This window comes from Spea bombifrons, chromosome 3 (genome assembly GCF_027358695.1).
Source record: "Spea bombifrons isolate aSpeBom1 chromosome 3, aSpeBom1.2.pri, whole genome shotgun sequence".
Taxonomy (NCBI): Eukaryota; Metazoa; Chordata; class Amphibia; order Anura; family Pelobatidae; genus Spea; species Spea bombifrons.
The window spans coordinates 5,515,603-5,540,163 of NC_071089.1; the positions used below are offsets into that span (position 1 = coordinate 5,515,603).

Here is a 24,561-nt window from a genome sequence, read left to right on the forward strand (position 1 = left end):
CTCCAGAAGTAGGGGCGCAGCCACCCCAAGAGACCTCGGTCCGGAAGCTCCCCACACTTGTGCCACGCGCATGCAGGACAGAAGCCTCAAACAAAGCAAACATGTACTGCGTGGGGCCCCTGAGCACTTTCGTCTACAACATGGCTCATTCTCTCGGCTCCCAGCGCCTTACAAAACATTGCTTTTCAGGTAAGTTCCTCCGTCGCTTTACATTAACAGTTGTGGTACCTATATGTCAATATCTAAACTCAACGTAAAAAAATAAAAAAAAAAAAGCAGATCTCTTCATTTGTAGATAAAAAAAAAATTTAAAAACCCTGCCGCAAAATAACTTTCTATATATTTGTTTTGCTCAGCCCGTCCCCAATATTTACATATTACATTACATATCCCTCTATCCCGTTTCATATAAAAACATACTTCCCTGCCCTAACCCTAAAGTATAAACTTTTACTCCGTTTACAGTCTGTTACGTCGACGATCGCTCGGTAACAAAGCTAAAAAAATAAATACAAAGTGACTTCATGAAAGCACACACAATCCTGCCGCTCACCCAGTCGGCAATACGTCGGTATTCCTTGCCGGGCAGACATGCAGCAAACCGCGTGCGATAAGAGAGACTTCCAGAGCGCTCCCCAGAAGACGTGTGTCGGGTTTAGATAGCGGCTCTGCTTTTTAAGAGATGCCCTCTCATATATCTGAAATGTTGAGTCACTTTTTACTAGGAGCAGCTGGGCGATATTCCTTTACACGCAGTCAATGGCCTCTCTGACATAAAAGCTTGGGGGAGAAGCGAGAATGATTCGGAAACGTAGTGTTCTAGAACATCTAGAAGTTCTACTGAGGATAGTTGGGGTGTCTGAAGCTGTAGGAGCCACAGAACATCTCCGGAATACACTGCTGAGTGGAGTTAACCGACCAAAGCTACGTAATACGCGGAGATATTCATCGCTAAACCAATTCATTCACATTCATTACCTTCGCTGGATCTCCAGCTCCTCCTGGGATGGGCCATTCTGCACTTGAGAAGGTATATGAGAATTCTGCCGAGATAACGTCGGACCTGGGAAGAGAAAAGGTTACAATAAGAACAGGTTTCATGCCACGATGTCCTGACGTGGAAAGCACAAAGCAGAAAAGTCGAGGAAAAGCAGATGAAGCGTAAGAATTAAGAATGTGCGCGCGAGGAATGAAGCCTTCTATGGGTCAACTGCTGACACGATGTAAAGGAACACTTAGCCAACAGAGAAGAAGAAAAACTCACCCAAAGATAACACTGGAGAAAAAAAAAAAAAAAAAAAAAAATCAGAAGCGATAAAAATAGCCATTATCTCCCAGACGAAAAAAGGGGTTTCCACATTAGCCGAACAAGAGACTCTTCAAAATACGGGACCAAGGGTCCAACAATACGTATATCCAGCTGGTTCCGACCCCGTCCTCCACGTCACCCGTACGGAACTTCTTCAAAGTCATCAATATGCCCCAGCTTTACACACAAATTACCCCGCAGCACAGACAGCGGTGGAATTCGCATAAGAACCAGCTGTGTCAGCAACAAAACCGATGGAAATGTTAAAAATCAGGTACGGGAACAGCGAAGACGAAGACACACGCAGAGGTTCTTCACGCTCCGACGATTAAGAGAGGCTGGTTTTTAGTTAACTGTCCACCTGACAGACAATCGAAGATACAAATACGGGATGACTAAGGCGATTTAAGGTAATTTTTCATGCGTATCTGAATACTACTGCAGTAAAACTCAACAAAAATTAAAAAAAATGCTGATAGGGAGATCCCTAACAAGAAGATTAGGCTTCCTGGAGTCCTAAATAACAACGGTCAGATTAGCAGTTGCTGGAGTCCAGAGATACAGAAACCTTCTACGTAGGAGGCCTGATTCCCTCTTTTAAAATGTTTAAAATACCGGTAATTAGGAAAATAAAACTCGATGGCTCAAACCGGCCCCCGTCTAGTCTGCCCGTTTCTCCCGTCGCAGAGACTTGGACCTTAATCGGTCGCTGGTCTCGTCTTAGATTCAGGAGCCATATTCCTGTCCCGTGCATTTGGCCAAAAGACCAGCAGCTGTGGAGACCAAACCTTGTAACAATCGCTACGATCCAAACAATAAAGTTTAAGTATAAAACTCTTAAAGCTGCAGTCATCGGATCCGCCATATTTCATTAGAGCAAACCACCTCCAAGCACTTGGTTCACTTAGAAACGCTCCTGTGGTTGCCCATCTATAGGGCCACATTTACTCTGGAGGGACAAGAACGTTCCTTCAACCAGCTAAACAAAGTTTCAGAAGGAAAATACTTTTTGAAGCGGCTCAGAAACAGAATGAATCCCGACGCTTGGAAGCCGAAGAGCGAGTACTCACAGCCGAAGATGCGGGCATGGTCCCGTTTGTGACAGCAGAGGTACCACCAGACGCCGCTCTCCTCGCTGCGATGGGAAGATTCGAACGCAGCCTCTCGGCGGCCATCGGCATGAAGGATAAGCACCATTTTCCTAACGGCCGCTCATTCTCGAGCGCTTCACGGTCACAGCAAGCTCTCCTATTCCAGCCCTCGCTTCTTACGTTAAAACTCACTGCAGTCTGCCCTTCCCGAAGCCCCTGAATTATTTATCATTCCATATCCATAAGTCTCAAACCACTACCTCGCTGCTAATGTAAACAGAGAGAGAGAAAAAAAATAATAAAAGCATTTCTCTCTGCAAGCAAAAGACAGCGTTTCAGCATATTAACCATCGCTACCCGAAGATTGCAATTATTGATTCATTAACCTCCAGCAGAATGCCTTGTCCTCCAGACAGAGCCATTAAAAGGACGCTTTAGAATATGATCAGCAGTAAGGATGATCAGCACGCCGGAAGATGCAAAAATAGATAGTCAATTTATTTGTTTTATGCAAAATTAAGCCATATTTTTGCCAAGATCTAAACAACATTGCTGGGTAAGTCATAGAAAACCCAAGAGCGGTGATACTTTGTGATCGGGGACCACGTGCCGGCTTCGGCCAAAGCTGCACCGGATTCTATTCCGAGGAATTTTGGATTTTTTCTGGAGACCACCATTCACATCCGACGACGACGTTTCCAGGAGACACAGAAGACACTCTGCTCATGTCTCATATGAACAGATATTTACCCCAAGAAGATAAAGTGTTTTTTCAGGAAAGACGGGACTTTTCTGCTTCTCCAGATATCCAACGAGACCATTAAAAAAATCCACGAGGACCACAAAAGTCACAAAGGGTACATATAGTAAAAAAACAGCCTGGTCCTTAATTTTCCAAACTAACATATGAATATAAAACTCCAGCCAAGCCAAGTTTGTCGCATGCTGTACCCATGACTGACCACAAGAGGGCAGTGTTTGAATAGGAAACCCATAGGGTGCCATTGGTTTCACTGGACGTCATCCCACCCAATTTCAGCTTTAAGGGTCTATTTTTCTTTCTTGTCCTTAAATCCCCTCTCTAAGTAAACAGTAAGCTTCAATTTCAACCAAAAAACCCCCATTACTTAAACTTTTTCTCTATGTATACAGCACAGCGCTGCTCTTGTCAAGTATTGAAAGAAATATCACAAAGGAAGGACTGCAAACACAATGTCAGGATCAACGGGAGCTCTCGGCTACTTCTCTGCCGCGGTCTCAAACATACTGAGAATGACGCCAAGGAAAAGATATATATATATATATATATATATATATAGAATAACCAGAAGCCTCTTAACCCGGGGAATCCTATATAAAATGTATATGGACTCGTGATGGCAGCCCTGCAAAACTTTTTACGAGTCGCTGTAGCACCCAGGGTTTGTCGAGTCCTGGGTTACCCTTTATCTTAAAAGCAAAATAAGGATATCAAAAAATCTTAATGGAGGCCCACTAAATTGGGGAACTATTACTGACATTAAAACATTTCAGGCAAACATTTAAACGCCACAAATAAGATGCTCTAGACGTCAATAAAGTCATAGCCGAGACCCTGCAGACAATCCCCCGCAAACCGCGGAAGGGCTCCAAATTAACGGAGGAAAGAGACGCGTTTTTCCAGCTATTTCACTTTAAAAAAGTCTTTAGGCCACAAATGACTTCATTTTCCCCTAAACTGCCCCCCGGACTGGATAATCCCGTCTGAGTACAGAGAAGATCGCCCCAAAGCCCGAGGGTCACGCGGAGACCGATACATCATACGACGGCATCGGATCGTGCCGTCAGCGGTAGATTTATAGCGCGGATAAATAGGACTCCTGGCCGACTTCCATGTTGATGATGTGATTTTTATTTGAGATTCTAAACAAAGCGCTCGGTGATGTCACCGCTTTCTGGCCAAAGAACCAGCGATGAGGTAAACAAACAGATAAAGGGAGAGGAGAGAGAGAGGGGATATACAGAGGCTTAGGTGGAACGTAGGGAAGATTTACTTTAATGAGAGGGTGGTAAATAAGGGGAACAGATTCCCAGTGGAAGTGGTAGAGGCTAGTGCATTAAAGCATAACAGTACGGGGATGTAACAAGGAGAGGATTGGACTGTGAGGTGAAAGCCATTTAGCAGACATGGCACTGGTTCACCATATTCACCAAATCCCGTCTTACCGGAGTCCTGTGAGTTCAGCACTTCTAAGGCATGCATCATGGCGCTCGCGAAGACATTGGCGTCCTCCTTGCTGCCGAAGTTCAGGCCGTAGACCTGCCGGGCGTCCCGCCACTGGTGGAAGGTCTGCGTCGCCTGATTGTATTTCAGTCCTTTAGGGATGGCGCAATTAATCACCACCTGGGGGCAACAAGAATAGTTTCACATTAACTGCCGCGACTTACAAGAGCAGAGATGTAGCAATTTTCAGGAAAAAAAAAGCACAACTGACCGCCTTCTCGATCCCCACACCCATCGAATACACATTTATTTCGGGTCATAATGCTATTTGTGCCGATTCTCACGAATTTCTGATTTGCTGGATTCTGAGAACTAACCCCCCCCCCAATCCTGTAAACTGCTGGTTTACTGTAAAGTGCTGAATGGGGGGACTGGGGAAAGAAAACCGTGTGCGATATAGATGGAGATACAGAGTGGGAACAGAAACCATAGAGGACAAAAGCATAAAAGGATAAAGTGAGAGAACGGCGAGAGAAAAGCGAAACCGCAGCGCAAGCGACAGCTGGAGAACGAAGCGGCAGACGGGAGGGCGAGCGCAGGAACATACGGCAAGGAGCGGTAACCTTAGCCCCGTCTCACCCGGCAGATCAGTGACTGAATTAAAAAGGTCTGTACAAGCGACCCCATTGGACTCCAATGATCTCCCCAGGACGCGTTTCGGCCCCCGGTATTTTAAAAGTCCATACTAGCAACTCTATTGGTCGCTGGCAGGGGGCTCGCCTGACAACCAACGAAGAGCAGCTGTATACAGTAATAACCCCCATCGCTGTATACAGTAATATAACCCCCCCAGCGCTGTATACAGTAATATAACCCCCAGCACTGTATACAGTAATATAACCCCCAGCGCTGTATACAGTAATATAACCCCCAGCACTGTATACAGTAATATAACCCCCAGCGATGTATACAGTAATATAACCCCAGCGCTGTATACAGTAATATAACCCCAGCGCTGTATACAGTAATATAACCCCCCAGCACTGTATACAGTAATATAACCCCCCAGCACTGTATACAGTAATATAACCCCAGCGCTGTATACAGTAATATAACCCCCAGCACTGTATACAGTAATATAACCCCCCAGCACTGTATACAGTAATATAACCCCCCAGCGCTGTATACAGTAATATAACCCCAGCGCTGTATACAGTAATATAACCCCCCAGCGCTGTATACAGTAATATAACCCCCAGCGCTGTATACAGTAATATAACCCCCAGCGCTGTATACAGTAATATAACCCCCAGCGCTGTATACAGTAATATAACCCCCAGCGCTGTATACAGTAATATAACCCCCAGCGCTGTATACAGTAATATAACCCCCAGCGCTGTATACAGTAATAACCCTCAGCATTGTATGCAGTAATATAACCCCCAGCACTGTATGCAGTAATATAACCCCCAGCACTGTATGCAGTAATATAACCCCCAGCGCTGTATACAGTAATATAACCCCCAGCGCTGTATGCAGTAATGTCGGTCGGTATTAACAAAAACCTGTATATTATCTCATTTTGTTCCAATAAACTCTCTTTACCCGCAGACCCGGAGGTTGCCATTGCTGTCACCGAGCAGATTTCTTACGGCATCGCTAATGAAGGCCTGCTTGTCTTATGAAATAATTTCCTCCACAGAATTTGACTATTGGGAGAGTCCCTCTGGGTGACTAAAACTGAGCCATTCTATTATTCCCCACAGGCAGTATGATAAGGAGTCGGGGTGTTTAGTAGATCGGGGATCTGATAACAGAGCGAGAATCATACAAACGGCTGATATGCAGAATCCTGAAAACCATAAACTGTTTCACAAGAGCAAAACGCAATATTATTGAAAGTTTTTAATGGGATTCCAGTAATAAAAGCAATGACGTTTCACGTGAAAGGGGGAACCTGCAACATTTATTTTTTCTTCTACCTACGCGGATCTCTGGCCAAACCAACCAGAAGAACAGGTCTTTCATTCAGGAGGAAAGGGCTATTAGCAATGGGCAGAGGCAATTAACCCCATATGCTTCTCCACCTGGCAAAGCGACCACAAACCCAAGGGGGGATTCTGAAGAAACCCCCCCATATGCATTTGCCCCTATGCCCATCTCCCAACTGAATGCCATGGAGAGGTGTTCTCATTACTTTTATATACGTTCTTCTATAGCAGGGGTGTCAGGGGCAGATCTGCTAAGGAGAGCTTATTAGAGCACGATGAGCAACACTAAAAAGATGCAAGTTTCCTTCGGAAAAAGCTCCTCGCCCCTTTTCATTGTTCTGTAAATGTGTAACAGTTTGTAGGATCGGTCGGGAACCCTCGGTCCACCCGGGGTAAGCTAGTAAAACATAGTAAAGCTTTCAGCGCCAAGAATTAACTCACCAACGCTGAGCGATTGCGCAACACGTTAATGTAAAGGTGGGGACGGTAACCACGACGGGGCTGGAACGATCAGCGTTTCAGGGCGTCAAGGTTAGCGGAGTCATCAAAACGCGACGATTAGACTCCACTTATCTGTGCGGTGATATTACTGGGACATTTAACAGTTAATTAAAGTATTATATAAGCCATATAGGCCACTAAGGGCACATTTTGCCCTACAAAAAATAAATAAAATTACTAAAAATACTTCAAGCCTTAAACATTTCACCCTCTGACTAATGAAAGTCTATGGAGGAATGGACTTCATTAGCATCGCCGTAAAGCGTCAGCTCAGTGTGGTGTTTGAGCCGGGAAAGTCACCCAAAATATCACATGACTGACAGCAACGGCGGCTCCAGGTCTGCAGATAAAGGGAGTTTATTGGGAACCTGAAATAATTTCTACAATTCTAATCTACATTACTGTATTTAGCACTGGGTTTATTGCTCAAATATATTTTCCCCATGGGACTACCACATATTGTGTGTATTTATATATTTAAACACGCGTTACTATGACTCATTTGAAACAAATACTTCACCGATAGATGGTACCTGTCCTTTATTACTCAAAATATGCCCATCGCTATGAATACCGCGGTATTATTTTGTAGGCAGCTCTTCAACCTTACATACGTTCCTCACACCCTATACCGCGTAAAGAGCAGTTTGTGCTGCTATATAAATGATCACTGATGATAATAATGACTTAATAATAATAATAAAGCTTCGGCATCTTAGGACCTTCTGGTTCCAAAGTACATGTCTCGAGGAGATACTGTGTACCCAGTCACCGTAACAGATATGAACACACGCCACTTACACGGTAACTATAAACACGGGCATTTCATAGATCAAAATGCATACGGGGACCAGACCCTCCCTGACGGACTGTCAATATAGGAGTCCGCAAAGAACAAGACGTCATCCATTCAGACCAAATGAAAGAACTTTCACTTCAAGCAACAAAAATATGTGGAATTCACGACCTACACAGACTGTCCGACTATATATGCCTTTAAATATGAGCCGGATGAGTTATTAATAAAGAGGAATATACAGAGATGTAAAGGGTTATAAGGACGGGATTAGTTATACGGCCGGAGAGTATATAATATATAATATGAGGAATATACAGGATATAACGGGTTATAAGGACGGGATTAGTTATACGGCCGGAGAGTATATAATATATAATATGAGGAATATACAGTGATATAACGGGTTATAAGGACGGGATTAGTTATACGGCCGGAGAGTATATAATATATAATATGAGGAATATACAGGATATAACGGGTTATAAGGACGGGATTAGTTATACGGGGGAGAGTATATAATATATAATATGAGGAATATACAGGGATATAACGGGTTATAAGGACGGGATTAGTTACACGGGCCGGAGACTATATGAGGAATATAACGGGTAATAAGGACTATATAGTCCAATGAGAATTCAGAGGCCACTTTGGCTTCAGGAGGAAATTATTTCCCATTCCGAGGCGTCATTGGAAGCTGTTTCAATACGTGTGTGCGTGTGGGGGGGGGGGGTTCTGCCTTCTTCTGGATCAACAGCGAGGAGGAACTTGATGGACTTTTCTTCAACCTAAAAGCTGCCCAAGCACAGGCCGTGCCGGATACATCCATAGGATTGTGTTTTGCAAAAGGTTTTTACTCATTAAAACCCAACGAGGAAACAAACCCACCCATCACAGATCAATCTCATCTCGTGGAAACATAAATAAAACGGTTTGGTTTGCCCGATATCTGTAAGAACGTTAAGTATCGGGTAAAACAATCAGATATTTGTAACGTAACAGAAGCCAAAGGAACCGTCCACGCGTCTGGCGCAGGAGTTACTAATTAAACCCCAGCTCTGACCTGGTGATCCTGGATCTTTCGTCCCACCACCCTGAAGGTGTTGTTCCCTGTGTGATGATAAATGTGGACTCTGCTAAATCCCGTGGAACCTCCGGCCGGTACCCACTTCTTGTTGGCATCGTCATAAACCATCACGGCGGCCCGGGCCTGGCATATGCTCTGCTCACTGCAAAAGAGGGGGGAAAAAAAATAGATATTTTGTTTCACTTCAACGAACATACAAGGGACTCGGAATTCATCTGAAAACACGCAAAACGACGCAGCTTCCAATATAACATCTACCGTAAATTCTATCATTTTCATCTTTATAGAAACTTTGTTTAAAGTTAAAGTAAAGCCGTTCCTCTTTCTTCTCATCTTTGAAGAAAGAGTGAATGAAAGCGATCATGGAGGAGACGGCTACATTGGAAACAAAGGCAATCATTGAGGTTGGGATTAAATGCTGAAGTCGCTGTACGGAGTCAGACTTGGACCATAAAACCTCCTGTTTCAATCGGATGACTAAATGCTTACAGCAGTACCGCTTCCTACAGATGTGGCCCTAAACCCAGGGGCTTCTTCAGAAAGTTTGCCAACACACACACGTACACACACACACACACACCGACCATCTGTTCCTATATTTAGAGAATCAAAGTTCTTAAAATTGGTTACAAACACGCTAAAATCGGGGGAGTCGGAATTAATCCGCATGCCTTCTTAATGGGAGAAAAGGCGTTGTGAAAGCTGTGGGGCTGATGACTCACGGGTGTGTGCGGGGTAACAGATGGGGTGTTTTGCCCACATCAGGGCAGTTCGCACGAATCATTACAAACTAAATGGCTTCTGTACGCATTTTAACCCCTTAAGGACAATGGGCGGTCCCTAAACCCATTGAAAACAATGGATTTTGAGCCCGTACATGTACGGGCTTTGTCATTAAGGGGTTAATGTTCAGCGAGATCTTACAGCAAAAACTCCTCTCCATTTTTTTTTTTATTTTTTTTTAATACAAAACATAAGTATTACGGCTTTCCACGCCACGGTCATTTGTCTTGAATCGGATGAGAGATCTTTATCTGTATTGTTGTTGACCACCTACTGCACTTTACACCAAAATCACCCAGAACCCCAGTGAAATACGCAAGATCCAGTGTCCCCAGACTGAAAGCAGACCACGTTCTAGTTTAATGCCCAGAAAGAATCAAAGTAAAGACTTTCTCCCTAAAATGATCCACCAGATGAAGTCTTTCCCTGCGGCAATAGCTCTCCTCTAGACGTCCCAAACCACGCAGCATAATAAAGCACCAAATAACCATCGCAGCACCCCGGTCTCTTACCCTGCATCTCCACGTACGGTGAACCACATGCTATTTCATCATTACACACAAAAATCTCTACGTTAAGTTATCCCTCCCCTACTGCGACGTTGCTGATTGCTGTTGATTGGTAGAGGCAGACTTTGTAAAGGTGGGGGAGGAAACAGCAACTACAACAACCCCTCGTTACGACCAAGGTATGCAGAATCCCATCTCCGAACGCACAACACGTCGAACCTTGAAGCAGGGGTAAAAGGGGGTCCAACCCGGTACCAGCAAGGTGTACCCCATAAAGTGGCCAGTGAGAGAGAGTGTGTGTATATATATATATATATATATATATTTTATACACACACAAAGGGTTATTCTTTCATATAATAGACATTTTCCATTCTATACCCCAATGCAGCTCCTGGTCAGATAAGTACTCGTCATTTTAGCGGTAGGGATATATATAGCCACCGGTAATTTTAGAGTATTAAGCACAGAATAGAGTTCTCCTGAGGTTCATATCATTTTCAGAACATTCCGCTCAGGTATTCGGTATAATTAACTAGGTTCAGCGGGGAACCAAAATTTGTAGTTACATGCGCCAGGCAGCTAAATAGGGATTTATACAATTCAGACGTACGGAAACCGCTCAGACTTCTCTTTAATTATGAACTCGACCCATTTCATTTCTAAATAAAGTGGTTAATGGCAAAGGGCTGAGGTTGGGGGGACAGACGAGAGACTAAAAGAAAGCAAGGGCAGGAAGAAGAGCGGCCCGATGCTGTTAAACTAGTTGAGAAGTTCCTTATAAACACCAAGTCTAGTTGAGTGTATTGGGGCTCTTTCCCATAAGCAGGCATGCGTATGATTTAGTTGGGTTTTCTCAATGTTTTAACCATTTATTTTCAAGTTGGGGTGGGGGGGGGTCATGCAGAATCTCTCAAAAGATACAAGCCCAGACATTTTGGTTAGCAACTTTTACACATACACAAGATACAAGCGAGAAAAGTCAAGAAAAGTCTTACTTCTCTTCAGGGAAGCCATACGATCTTTGTAGCTACATCTTACCTGCCAGAGCGTTATATACACACACACACTACACTCCTCTCTCCATACCGTATGCGTCTCCCATCTCAAGTGGGAGTCTGTGAGCTTAGCCCTAATATAACATTGGAGCAGCTGCACGTTACTCATTTGTATGAGGTTCTCGCTCTGTTACCTGAGCCCCGATCTACTAGACAAACCCTTCTATCACACTAGAAGTGGGGAACAATAGAATGGCTCAGTCTTAATGCCCCAGCTGGACACTGGAGGAACGGACTTCATTAGCATTGCCATAAAGCATCGGCTCAGTGTGGTGTTTGAGCCGGGAAAATCACAACTGACAACGCTGATACAGTACGGGGGGGTGCTTGTTATTACCGCATACAGCACTGGGGGTGTTAAGCTTAAGGATAAAATATTTTTTAAATGAAAAGTCCCCTTCAACTACCTGTCCCCTCGGCTTTACATAGCTATTCCTCCCCATTCAGTTGCCTTTCTTTATTGGACAGGCTACTGCGGCCATAATAAAAATGGGACGAAAAGGGAGATAACCGATAAGACAGGACATTTTCTTGCCAATTTTAGCATCTATAGGGTAAAAAAATAAAAAAATAAAAAAAAAAAAAAAACTACTTATGTTTGAGCCAAATATCTCTAAACCTATTACATCAAGTGAAAACCCAAAAGGTCCGGTCTATGGGTAGACCCGAGGAATTCCGCCGGGGTAAGAGACGGCTTTGCGGTTATAAAGCGATGTCTTAGACCACAAAAAAAAAAGAAGGAATACCGAGACAGTGTTTGTAATCTTTTCCTAATGACAAGGCAATTATCTGCTTTATGCTCGCAGATTCAGGCATGTCTATTCAAAGTAGTTAAATGTAGTATATACATCATACGCAGAAGGTTTACAAAAAAAAAAGTTCCTGTTGCTTAGCAACAGAAAACTGCAGAAGTCAAGCCTTTCATTTTTATTGCTATAAATGGTGATTCAGAGGGAAAATCCTGGGAATGCCACAAAGTTAACACTTTGTAACACCGGGTATCCGTCGCTGAGGTGGAACGCATGAGGCTTTAAAGGACCGCTCCTGCCACCCTCCGCACTCAAATGTATACGATAGCTGTGTGGCCCTTTAAAATGTTTATGGTGTCCCCCTTGGAACTGCACAGGGGGGGGATTCTCCAGAATGCCCCGCTACACATTAGCCCTTTTTCAGCGGCTACAATAGTTTGACCGTATAGGAGGAGAGCAGAGGTACGGCTGCAGCTTCTCCCTAAGGCATGTATTTTTTCGTTTAAGTAATGCATATTATATTTATTTTTTTCATATTTAATAAAAACTATGATTGTTTTTATTTACTTTTATTTGCCAACCTGCCCCCCGGTAATACCTTATAGCCCTATTTGCCACTCTGCCCCGGTGGACGTCCGTGCGACGCGCGTAGACAACCTCTGCTCCTATCCGGCACTTCCGCCGGGGCTTCTATGGTTGATCACCGGACCAGACGGTCATGTCACGCCGGCGCTCCGTCATAGAAGCGGAAGCCCCGGCAACAACAGAGATTGCCTGCATTTCTCGACCAACCAGCGGCCGGAGAGGAGGATCCAGGTTGTATCATAAGACTACCTTGAATATAAGACGAGGGGCATTTTTCGGAGCATTTGCTAATATTAGAGCAAATACGGTACAATATGTGTTCTTTAGCGTGGCTGTCAGTGGCAGTAGACTATGTCTAACTAATTGATCATGCACAGAGCAGGCTCCATAAATTGCCCCAGAATAGTAAAACCCCACAGTGTGTATTACGGGCATACCGGGGAACTCTCCGTGCCCCGTCCCGAGACTTCAGGAGAAGTGGCGCTTCTCTGGGTCAACACCGGAATCCCCCGGGTCGCAGGAGCGGGGTCCTTACATACCCCACTAATTTCACCTTAAACGGGGACACTACCGTGGTAAGGATTACCGTAAACATGCAAAAAAGGGGCACACGGCTTGGTTTCCGCAGCTCGCGATCCCCCCCAACGTATTAGAACAGCAAAGTATTGCGAGACGAGCCTTCTCAGCGTAAAAGGGCCACATAGGGTCTTAATCCTATAGCACCCACGGATGGGGGGGGGGGATCTAGATCGTAGTCTGTATTCCATCATCGGGTGCCAAGGAGAATGAATATGATTCAAGACGAATACACAGAAGTAATGTAGGCGCAAAGTGAATATTTTTTTTGGCTTCTACAGTTACTAAGAACAGATTAAAATATGGCACAATTTTCCACGCATTAAAAAAATAATAAATCTAAAAATATCTTCGCTTTTTTTGTGCATATTTTTGCAACTCCAGCTGATCCGCTTCTCTCGCCTGTCAGAAGGTCACGGCCAAGCCGCACGTCAAGCCATCAATTCCTTCTGATCCGAGGGAGACGCGTTACCGGAACCAAGCGCCGGACAGGTTTTATGCACAAAAACCCCATGAAGTCGCTTCATTACCATTCAGCGAAATTAATACCTGGCAGATTAAAATATCACCGACAGCTTTGCCTGAATATTTATGAAGCGGCAGGTACTATATAAAAAACGGCAGAGGATGGTCGCGAAACGCAGGCGATCTTTCACTATTCTTTACATAAAACGAGGGATGTCCTTTTTTTTTCTATTTAATAAACTTAAAAAAAAAAAAAAGTTACAAAAAAACAGCACAATTAACGGAAAGTTTGTGTTCATTTTTGTCCTTTTATAGCTTTTATTTTACTAACCGCGGCTATCCTTGGAATGATCCGCTTTAACCCCACGGAAGCCTCCTGGAACGTTGCGGTGATGACATCACCGGCGACATCGTAGTCATCACTTAAGCGTGGCAGATATTTTAGTAGCTGTGCCTTCTGGGATTTGGAAAACCCTATATTAAAATGAGGGTTATTTTTGCCCTATTTAATGCATCTTCCGGGGTTTTTTTAAATATGTTATTTTTACATTTCATGTTTGTGTATGTGCCGAAGAGACTGCAAATCGTAACCTTATTAGTGGAAAAACACGTTTTCACGCAAGGGGTGTCTGACAATCTCAGAAGATGCGTTTTCCCTCGTGTGGTCCGGCTGTGGGAAGCTAGAACACCAAAGAAACACCCTTCCAACACACGGCTTCACCTAACGCTAGCTAAGCGGCAAAACCTAGAAAGAATTCCCATTTAAATCACCAGAACCGCGTCAACAACTTTGGTTTCCTTCGTGCAAAGGAAATTTGCCTAATTTTTGTTACAGACTGCCCTTTTGGGGGGGATCAGACTGATAGAGATTTTTTTTCCTCCGTAATGGCACAAAAGACGCTCCCAAGAGGAGACATAAGGCAGGCTATAAAGCGGCGCCCTGTTCTTGGTGAGCACCGGATCTTAGCTTCTTCAATGGGCCACAGAGGCAGCGGCCATTCTAACCCAAGTGTAATAGAAGTTCTCAGAGTTCCCACGATTGATGGATCAACTTTGTGAACCAGATAAAGATTTCTCTCTTCTTAAATGTCTCAAGCCTGAATAGATCTACCAGTCAGCAACTATGTTACAAAAAGCAACTTCGGCTTTCCGTCATTCCCAGAAAAAAGCAGATGATGTAACTTCGATCAAGCTGCGACTGGTTATATTAATCAGTCTCCCGATTTCCTCACCCAGAAAGTAGCAGGACGACGCAGAGACCTTGTAAGAGAAGGTCTTAGGCTCCGAGGTGGATGAGCACAGGTGCGCCAATACCTTCTTCCCTTCTGTTAGGTAGATCCTAAAGGGAAGTCGCTGGGAGAGGAGCCGGAGTGGACAGCTCTGGAATACGGCCAAGGAAACTTAACCCGAGACTGCGATCGATAACTCCATACCATGAGTCCATACCTGACACTTCCCTGAATCCGAATACCTGATAGGCATCGTTGTACGGGGACGCTGTTGCGCATGCCTGGCATCCTGCTGTTATGGTAACAAGGGCCTTAACAGAAGTACCCCTGAGGCAGAGGGTAACCACAACCCACCCAAAATCCCAGGACGTAGCCTGCCAAAGACTCCCAACCCCAGGCAGGCAGAGGCAAAAGGCGTGGGGGGTTGCCAGTTATAGTTTCCAATCTAAAGCCTGACCTCACTTCTCCCGCTAGGACGTCCAATGATTTAATGCGGCTACAGGCCGCTGACTCCTCTTCTACGTCCAGACACCAAGCAGCACCAAGGCCTGAGCAGAGCCGGCAACCGATCAGCGATAAAGGAGCGCCCAGGGGTGCCGGCAATGAAACGAGCCGTGTGAGTACAGTAAGCGATGGCCTGACCTACCAAGTCTCCGATCTCTGCTCTCATCAGTCACTTAACGCCAAGAAGACAGAATATATACAGTTTCAGGTGGAGTTATACGGCAGAGGGATACAATGTTGCATTTTTTATACGCAATTTTTGTTTAAAGTGTCATTGAGGGCACCGCTGCCGCTTAACTCGCCTCCAGCGCACAGTCCTAGCGTTAAAAGGACACCCTTGTCTGGAAGCCGCTCTCCCGTGAACCTGTGGGCTGCCGTGGCTTAGTCACCATGCTGATGCACGCGGTAATGAGGACAATTAAGTTATAATTACAATGCACACGCACAGCATAAATAACGCGTAGAAAACTCGGTAAAAGCAGAACTATCCACTCTGAACAATTACTGGATTAAAGGGGAGTCGTTTTTAACGAGGAATTAACAAATTTGAGCAAAAAGAAACCACGACCTTAGACGGCTGGACAGAAACCGATCAAAAAAATAAAATAAATTCAGACTCCAAAACATGCAAGAACAAAAACCTATACCAATTTCTTTCCCCTTCTTAGATCTTCCAGATTGTAAGCTCTTTGAGCCGGGACCTCCTCACCTGTTGCTTCTGTAAGTCTAATGGCTATGTTATATACTTGTTTACACGTTGTACAGCGCTGCGGCATACGATGTCGCTATATAATAAATAATAAAAATAATAAGATTCTGGGGCGAGTCGGTTCTCTCTACAGTTCCAAAGGGCAGCACCGCATACCGTCACTGGATACGGGAGGATATCGGAAAGGCGATTACTATTATCGGTCACAAAGTACACCGAACGCTATAAAGAAATCGCACGATAACCCACAACGGTCAGAAAACCAGATATAAAAGAGGGTCTGTAATTGGGACCACCAAGGTACCTTAGTACATGGGGAGTATTGCGCAAGCAGAATAAAGAATCACTGATTTCTTCGATGCTGAAAAGTGATTTTTTTTCTTGCATGCACAAGGGAAAAAAGTGCAAATTAGACAAACAGGGCAACTAAAGGACGGTTCAAGGTCGGTTGTTAAACTGTTTAGTAAACAGGCATTCACACAGGAAGCCATAAAGCGTCAAGACCTCAGCGCTCTCTTTTTTAAGGGTTATCCGAAGCCAGCCATGATACGGTCAGCGGGAAATCTGCCTCGCAGGACCAAGGAGATTTCCAACCTAATGCCTTAATAAAAAAAAAACACCGGCCGATGGACGCTTGGATGGGTGAGAGAACAACAGTCTCTCCCGTGTGTGCGATCAGGCCATGACTTTAATCCTTATTCTTATTCAACCCAAAAACTTGGTTGGTTCTGTTTATCATCCCGAGAACAGTTTAAGCAAAAGCTTTTAGTAAGCAATTTAACAAAAATACATAAACCGCCCCTTCCTATAATGCGCTAAAATATTACTTCACATAAAAAAAAAAAATAGGCACTCTATTAGATCCTATTGTACAGCGCTACGGAATATGAAGGCGCTACTTACGGTAATTGAAATAATTGCTAGAGAAAAAAAAAATTACACTAACGTTTGTTTTTTGTTTTAGGAGGTTACCCAAAATATATCAAAGTTGTTCAGCATGAAGGCCAATAGCTGCCAAGACCTAATGATATTTTAACGGGATACCACATTGCCCCCCCCAAAACTGTATGCATTATGGGTAAAAAAAAAAAAAAAACGCAGTCGGGAACTAAGATTTATTTTACTGCGGGAGGGTATTAAAAAGGTCCTGCCCAGTAATAACCACCGGGTTATTTTTTATAGACCCGGCGACATGAAATTATACCGTTACCTACTGCCTAGAACTAAAGCCTCTTCGCCGAGAAGTACCTTACGCAAATACTGCTAGAGCTGAAACAGCGTACTTACGCCAGCTTTTCCACTGCAGCTTCTGACACACAAGCTCTTCACACTGCACAATGTATAACACATAACTCACACTCACTAAGGGCTCACATTATATAGAGCGAGAGACGCTGACTGGGTAAATAGAGTTCCGAATGCTTGCAGAATACCTAAGATTGAGCTTGTATAGAATGCCATTGTAAACAAGCATTAGAGTAGAACACACATACATACATATTATATATATACATACGCACGCACGCACACACACAAGTTTGGGGTCACTTAGAAATGTGCTTGTTTTTTTAAAGAAAAGCACATTTTGTCACTTCCTCACTCCCATGTCCCAATGGCCCTTTATCACTCCCGTGTTCCAATGGCCCTTTATCACTCCCATCACTCCTGTGTCCCAATGGCCCTTTATCACTCCCATCACTCCTGTGTTCCAATGGCCCTTTATCACTCCCATCACTCCTGTGTCCCAATGGCCCTTTATCACTCCCATCACTCCTGTGTTCCAATGGCCCTTTATCACTCCCATCACTCCTGTGTTCCAATGGCCCTTTATCACTCCCATCACTCCTGTGTTCCAATGGCCCTTTATCACTCCCATCACAGCGTAGTGATATTTCTGTTGTAATATAATGTCACAACGAAATCTGCTTGGAAACTCTAGAAAACATAGGAAATGATGGTCTTAAGGTTTTCATTTGAGATGCAAATAAAAATGTGACAGTTTCAGATGGAGCAGCAGGGTCATCGCGACGTGTTCAGTGTATGCGGAGCCTGAGAATTCCCTCTCGCGGAGCTCAAAGGCTGAATCCAGGGTATTATTCACTAAAGCGAGAGCTGGCAATAGTTCGCAGGAGATCTCTGCTACAGCTCCTTGACGTCACTACACACAGGGCCAGTCACAGAGAGCTTCTGCTTCTGGAAGAGCTTGGCTGTGTAGTTAAATCAGTGAGATTTGTTCAATGCATTTTGAACTATACATTATACTGGGCTAACTGAGCCCTTCACTACGATTAGGTTAAAAAAAAAAAATAAAAAAAAACCACTACTCCCTTGTTTTGGGCAGATATTTTACCTTTATCATGAATACATATTACACAGCAGCACATATATTTACTTTTTGGTTATACTATGTGCAGAATATCAGTAAGACATTTAAGAGTTTTAAAACGCATAATTAAATTAAAAAAAAATAATAATAATAATAAATATATATATATTTTTTTTTCTCTTCTTCTTTTAAATATGACACCATAGCACAAGACGAATCCCAAGTGGAGTCCGTAAAGCACAGACTTGGAGGAGGTTTCTGGAGCTGCTGCTTTTTTGCTTGATCTCAGCACACAATAGTCCAAACAGACAAAGAAACCCCCGGCCTCTCCCTCCTACCAGCTCCACGGGACCTCTCAGAAAAAGGGATGGGACGGAACCCTCAGAACAGGTCGGTTACAACAAATACCCCATAAAAATACCCCGCGGAGCAGGAACCAGAAGATTCTGAAAATATCCACCGCTTTCTGGAATTCTTCATTTATTTATTTTTTAAAGGTTTTTTTTTTTTTTTTTTGTTTACTCGATCTGCAGAACTTTTTACAGATTGTAAAAGCAGATTGTTGTGCGATGAGCCCATTGGACAGCAGGATGTGACGGCGATCAATAAAAATTCACCAATGAGAGAAGCTGCCTCAATTAGCGGCTTATTTTTGGTTTATTGACTAAAATGTGTTAAATACATAAACAAGGTGTTTAGACGTCTTGATGGCATCAGACCGGCTTCTCTACCACGTCGTGGCAGGACCAAACTGGGCTTGGGTGGGGTGATGTACTCCCTGCTTAAATACTTTTAGCCAGTAATTTCAGTCAATACAGAACAAAAGCAACTTGGGAACCACGGCCACGTTATTTGTGTACAGCGCCCTCATTGGCCTGCATTAGTAAACGGGCATCCCACATACAGGCTGCCTCTCTCTGCAGGAAACAAGAAGAACAGCCTGGCGCAGGAAGCACTCCTTGCTCACACCAGACAGGAAGTGCCCCTGGAACAGTCCACATGCAGCAAGGATGGGGGGGGGTTGGTAAAATCTATTCTCCGTTTTACTTGACTCTAGTCGCACACTGACACTCTAAGGGCGAAGGGGCAGCTGGGAAAGTGCCCCTGAGGATTTCTGAGCCCTGGGCAACTCTTGACGTATGGGGGGGGAATCAGCCCAGCATCTCATTGTTTTATTGTTACTGTATTACATAAAATAAAACCCTTATCCCGCCACATTAACGCAAACTATAACGGAACGTCACCAACGCGTAAAAATTGCAGGTCTCAGCAAATTATCGTGCCTGGGGCATGCCCTTTTTACCAAAATTACCCACACCTGATCGAGGATAATTTGGCTAAAGAGCTGGCAGAGCTACTTATTCTTTTATTTTTACTTCCCGTCTGAGAGTCCACACACAGTGACTGCCTCTGAAATATAGAACAGTATACGTCCCTTTAACTCCAACGACTCGCTCTCCCGCCTGCTAAGATGTGCGAAACCCAAAGACCTGTCCAATCGCTATTATTAGAAACATAGAAACAGCCCCATTCGGCCCCCGTCTAGTCGCCTGGTTCTCCTGCTGTAAAGACTCAAACCTTAAATCAGTCGTCGGTCTCGTCTAGGATTCAGGAGCCGTATGTCTATCCCATGCATGTTTAAATCCCCTCGCCGGATTAGCCTCTACCACTTCCGCTGAGAGGCTGTTCCACTTATCTACCACCCGCTCAGTAAAGTTCTTAAACCTCATTGGCTCATCCCGTGTTTCAGACTAAACAGCAAAACCGGCAACATCGCTAGGATTAAGTGAATTACAAAGTAAAAGGTGGGGATCCGAGGCTAGAAACACAAAATCCGCGCTTTCAAACAATCCGCCTGATGTGGTGTCAAAGTGGGATGGTGTATAATTTCGAGACAGTCTTCCAGGGTTCCATCTGGGGGCAGCAGCAACTGTTTGTCATTAATCTTTAACAAAGAGCAGCACGGCAACTGCATGTAAGGCAATATCTGCAACGAGGAACGCAACCCAAGCAGTTTTGTTTTACTCAATTGTTTAACCGTAGAGTCCGGTAACGGGGGAGAGATCCGCACGCAGGTCTCGGTCTCCAAAACGCAACCCCCCCCCAATAGCCCCCCTTTGTACATTTATACTATATATACACTATAGAAACATAGGTTTTAAAGCTGTAGGGGGGGTGATCCTTCAATGCTATTGACTGCACAGAGGGCAACGAGCAACGGCTGCATTGCAACAAATAAAACGCACGCTTTCTGCATGCGCAGAAGCCAATATCCCACCACAGTCACATACAGTGCGGGAGCGGTCACACACACGGTCATCTACACACGCTTACTACACATCTTCGCATTTATACGAGAGGCGTTAAACATATCAATAATTAACACAGATCTTTCCGAGACTACTGCGTTTTAATTGTTTGGAAAGAATAAAAACCCAGAGGTGGGAATCCCGATTCACAAAGGAATTCCCCATCGTCAGAACGGGTTACCCAGCTAAAAGGCAATTGCTTTATTGTACTGAGGCGTGCAAAAACGTGCGACGATGGCCCCACCGCATTAACGTCAACTAAAAAGATTCAGGGGAGATGCAAGGACTTCCCTCCAAAGATGGCATTTTAGACTATAAAGCCGTGGCTTCTCTCATACAGGGCCAAAGTAAAAGCCCAGATGCTGCACACACACACACACATACATACATACATACATACATGTAATTCCCCTGCGGAGTACAGCAAACGGTTAACTCCATGTGTTTAGGAGACCAGACCACCTAAGCACAAAGTGAAGCGAGTAGAAGGGAATAGCTGGGCTTATAGCCCCATAAGAACTACGCCCCCCCCCCATTCATTATTTGGAGGCTCCTTTTGCCTTATATTTAATTTAATGTATACCCTTTGAGGTAATGCATCGGTCCATCAATTCCGGTACAAAAGTATCAAATAGTACACTATCCTACGCAACACTTTATTATTAATCTAAACTGTTTCCTTTTGTCTATTCGGTCCCGAAAACTATAAACAGAAAAGAATCAAAAATCTATTTTATAGCGATAACCTTTTTTTTTTTTTGCAAAAGAACATTTTAGTCTCGGAGTCTAAAAGCTCCCATTAAATCCTAGGATTGAAGCGCAGATTAAAATACCCCAACGTCTGGGGATCTGCTCCAGACAAAAGCACGGGGTTGGGTATTTATAAAGAAATGAATAATAATGTAACTAAATGAATGGTGGATGAAAGCATCGCATAAAAATAGAATTCAATAACCTGAAGCAACGCCGCAGCGGTGAAGGCGAGGGCGAGACTTCATCTCTGCCACTAATGGGTTAAAGATAAGGGACTAAGACAACTGTTATTGTCCCGGCAGACGCACCAAGGGGTGTCAGTTTAATGCTTTGGGCCACCACCTGTCCGCTGCAGCTGCTACCAGCACCCACTGGGGCTGCAGATGTGTCTCGGTTATGTAGTTGAACTTTCAGCGTGACAGACGGCACACAGCCTCCCACGGGGCTCTGCAGAAGCCGGTCTCCTGTCCAGTGGGCCAGCAGCACTGATTAGATTAGAATACATAAGGCAATGGCCTCAACATACTCCCCGCACCCAGGGACCAAGACTGATAACATACTCCAGCCCACCCCAGCCTCCTACCACACAGGAGGTACAATAGGCACACCAGCGGTAATGCTGCCCATGGCAGACTTTTCAGAACCTTCAGATGAAAACTACACCCCATCTGCCAGGCCGCTGGCAAACTCTTCACATATATACGTATATCTATAAGGCAACAAACCACCTGGCAGACACTTTACATTAAGCACCTAAAGGAGGTCTCCCGAATCCCTTGGCCCTAGCAGACAGCGGGTCCCCCTCCTCAGGCCCTAGCAGACAGCGGGTGCCCCTTCACAGTCCCTTGTCCCTAGCAGACAGCGGGTCACCCTTCACAGTCCCTTGTCCCTAGCAGACAGCGGGTCCCCCTTCACAGTCCCTTGTCCCTAGCAGACAGCGGGTCCCCCTTCACAGTCCCTTGTCCCTAGCAGACAGCAGGTCCCCCTTCACAGTCCCTTGTCCCTAGCAGACAGCGGGTCCCCCTTCACAGTCCCTTGTCCCTAGCAGACAGCGGGTCCCCCTTCACAGTCCCTTGTCCCTAGCAGACAGCGGGTCCCCCTTCACAGTCCCTTGTCCCTAGCAGACAGCGGGTCCCCCCCAGGCCCCTTGGCAGACAGCGGGTCCCCCCCAGGCCCCTTGGCAGACAGCGGGTCCCCCCCAGGCCCCTTGGCAGACAGCGGGTCCCCCCCAGGCCCCTCGGCAGACAGCGGCTCCCCCCCAGGCCCCTTGGCCCTGGCAGACAGTGGGACCCCCCAGGCCCCTTGGCCCTGGCAGACAGCGGGCCCCCCAGGCCCCTTGGCCCTGGCAGACAGCGGGCCCCCCAGGCCCCTTGGCCCTGGCAGTAGGCACGAAGCCCCCATGGACAGTAACAGACACACAACTGCTCCAGCCTCAAGTAATCAGACAGCTGCCACCCGGGATCACAATGCCCCCTCCACACAGTCACCCCAGCACGTCCCCGAGACACCGGGCCTTTCCCGTGCTCCTTACCTCATTTTGCCGGTCTATTCCTCTTCCTCCCACGCGGGGTCACTCCGTATGAATGGGAGTCCGTTCCTATAGCCTTCAGGCACCCACTTCTTCACCCTTCACGCTCCCCCCTCCACGGTTACCGGCGGAGGAGGCACCGAACCCCCTTATGTACCCTCACCGAAGTGCAGACAGGGAATGGCATCCGAGCGCTACACGCGAAGGGTACTCCTAATTATCCAGTAGCAGCAAGGCTGAGCCCTCCCCGCAAAGAGAAGTGATAATGAGGCGGAGGGAAACCTCTCCGGTGCCGCTGTGTCCGCTGCGCACAGCCCGTATCTCCACGGCCGCACAGCACGCATGCGCGCTAAGACTCTGAGCAAAGGCACAAGCGCGCCCCCGCAGCAGGCTGACGTAGTGCGCGAGCCCAGCGGCGCCAGGGATATAATAGAGAGCTCGCGGACAGGAATCATTTGCCACGCCCACCGCTCTCACTGGCCGGGATCAGGAGAAAAGGGAAACCTGTGTCTGCGGAGACTGGAGGGGGCGGACCGGTGACGTCATAGCACATTATTCCCATGCGAGCTGCCTTCTGTTCTGCCCGGAGCTAGTGGCCGCTGGGATTTGGCTCCCTGCCCCTCTGGCTGTGCATTGTGGGAGTGGGTGCCTCATGGATACAGTCCATAGCTTGGCATAAAGAGCACAAACTGATACAAAGTAACCCGCAGTACAGTGGGGTTCATTAGATAGATTGGGTAGGCACAGGCCCAGACCGGTCATCTGGCACAGCGGGCCACCATGGCTGACCCAGTTCTTTAGTATGCAGCCACCAGCTGGATAAATAAACGGCCCAATGGCACCCCTGGCAGTTACACACAGGCCGCAGCACCCTATACTTACCCAAAGTGCAGCGTGCGGCCCCTGGCTGGATTTAAACATTCAATGTGAGGTTGCCCATATCCAGCCGGTGGCCTCACTTACATCATTTGGTGGCCACTGGCCTAGTCATCCCGGACCGGCCCTAATACACATCTTATTATCCATACCGGTGACCGTCTGGACCTAAGATTCAGCACCCCGTTCACGGAAGAGAAAAAAAATAAAGTCATATACCCGCGAGATCTGTGATCTTTATTTGCCGACGTTTTGTCAAATAACAGCATCATCAAGAGACGAAGATCCATAAGATGTACAATTACTATACATTTCTCAGAGCGATAATGTAGATTTGTACGCGGCCAGCTATTGGCGTTTCGATGAAGGCATTCAAAAAGTTTGGGGTCACTCATGGAAAACAAGGACATTTCTGGTTGTAACATAATTGCAAAAGAGTTTAAAAGCGATCAATTATCCTTTTAAACTTGGATCAGCGAACACAACGTGCCAATGGAACACAGGAGTGATGGGAGTGATAAAGGGCCATTGGAACCCAGGAGTGATGGGAGTGATAAAGGGCCATTGGAACACAGGAGTGATGGGAGTGATAAAGGGCCATTGGAACACAGGAGTGATGGG

The 24,561-nt window shown here is 45.6% G+C and overlaps 1 protein-coding gene across 1 annotated transcript in view; it reads right to left on the reverse strand.

Annotated features, from left to right (window-relative positions):
- Positions 1–23,450, reverse strand: part of ENAH (ENAH actin regulator) — a 34,182-nt gene extending 10,732 nt beyond the window's left edge. Inside the window, exons 1-4 of the mRNA XM_053459499.1 lie at positions 23,068–23,450; positions 8,958–9,123; positions 4,606–4,783; positions 979–1,063 (exon numbers count right to left, since the gene is read on the reverse strand). Coding sequence (XP_053315474.1) covers positions 979–1,063; positions 4,606–4,783; positions 8,958–9,123; positions 23,068–23,072 — 434 coding nt within the window. The 5' untranslated portion in view covers positions 23,073–23,450. The remainder of the gene's footprint in view (positions 1–978; positions 1,064–4,605; positions 4,784–8,957; positions 9,124–23,067) is intronic.
- Between the last annotated feature and the right edge of the window lie 1,111 nt (positions 23,451–24,561).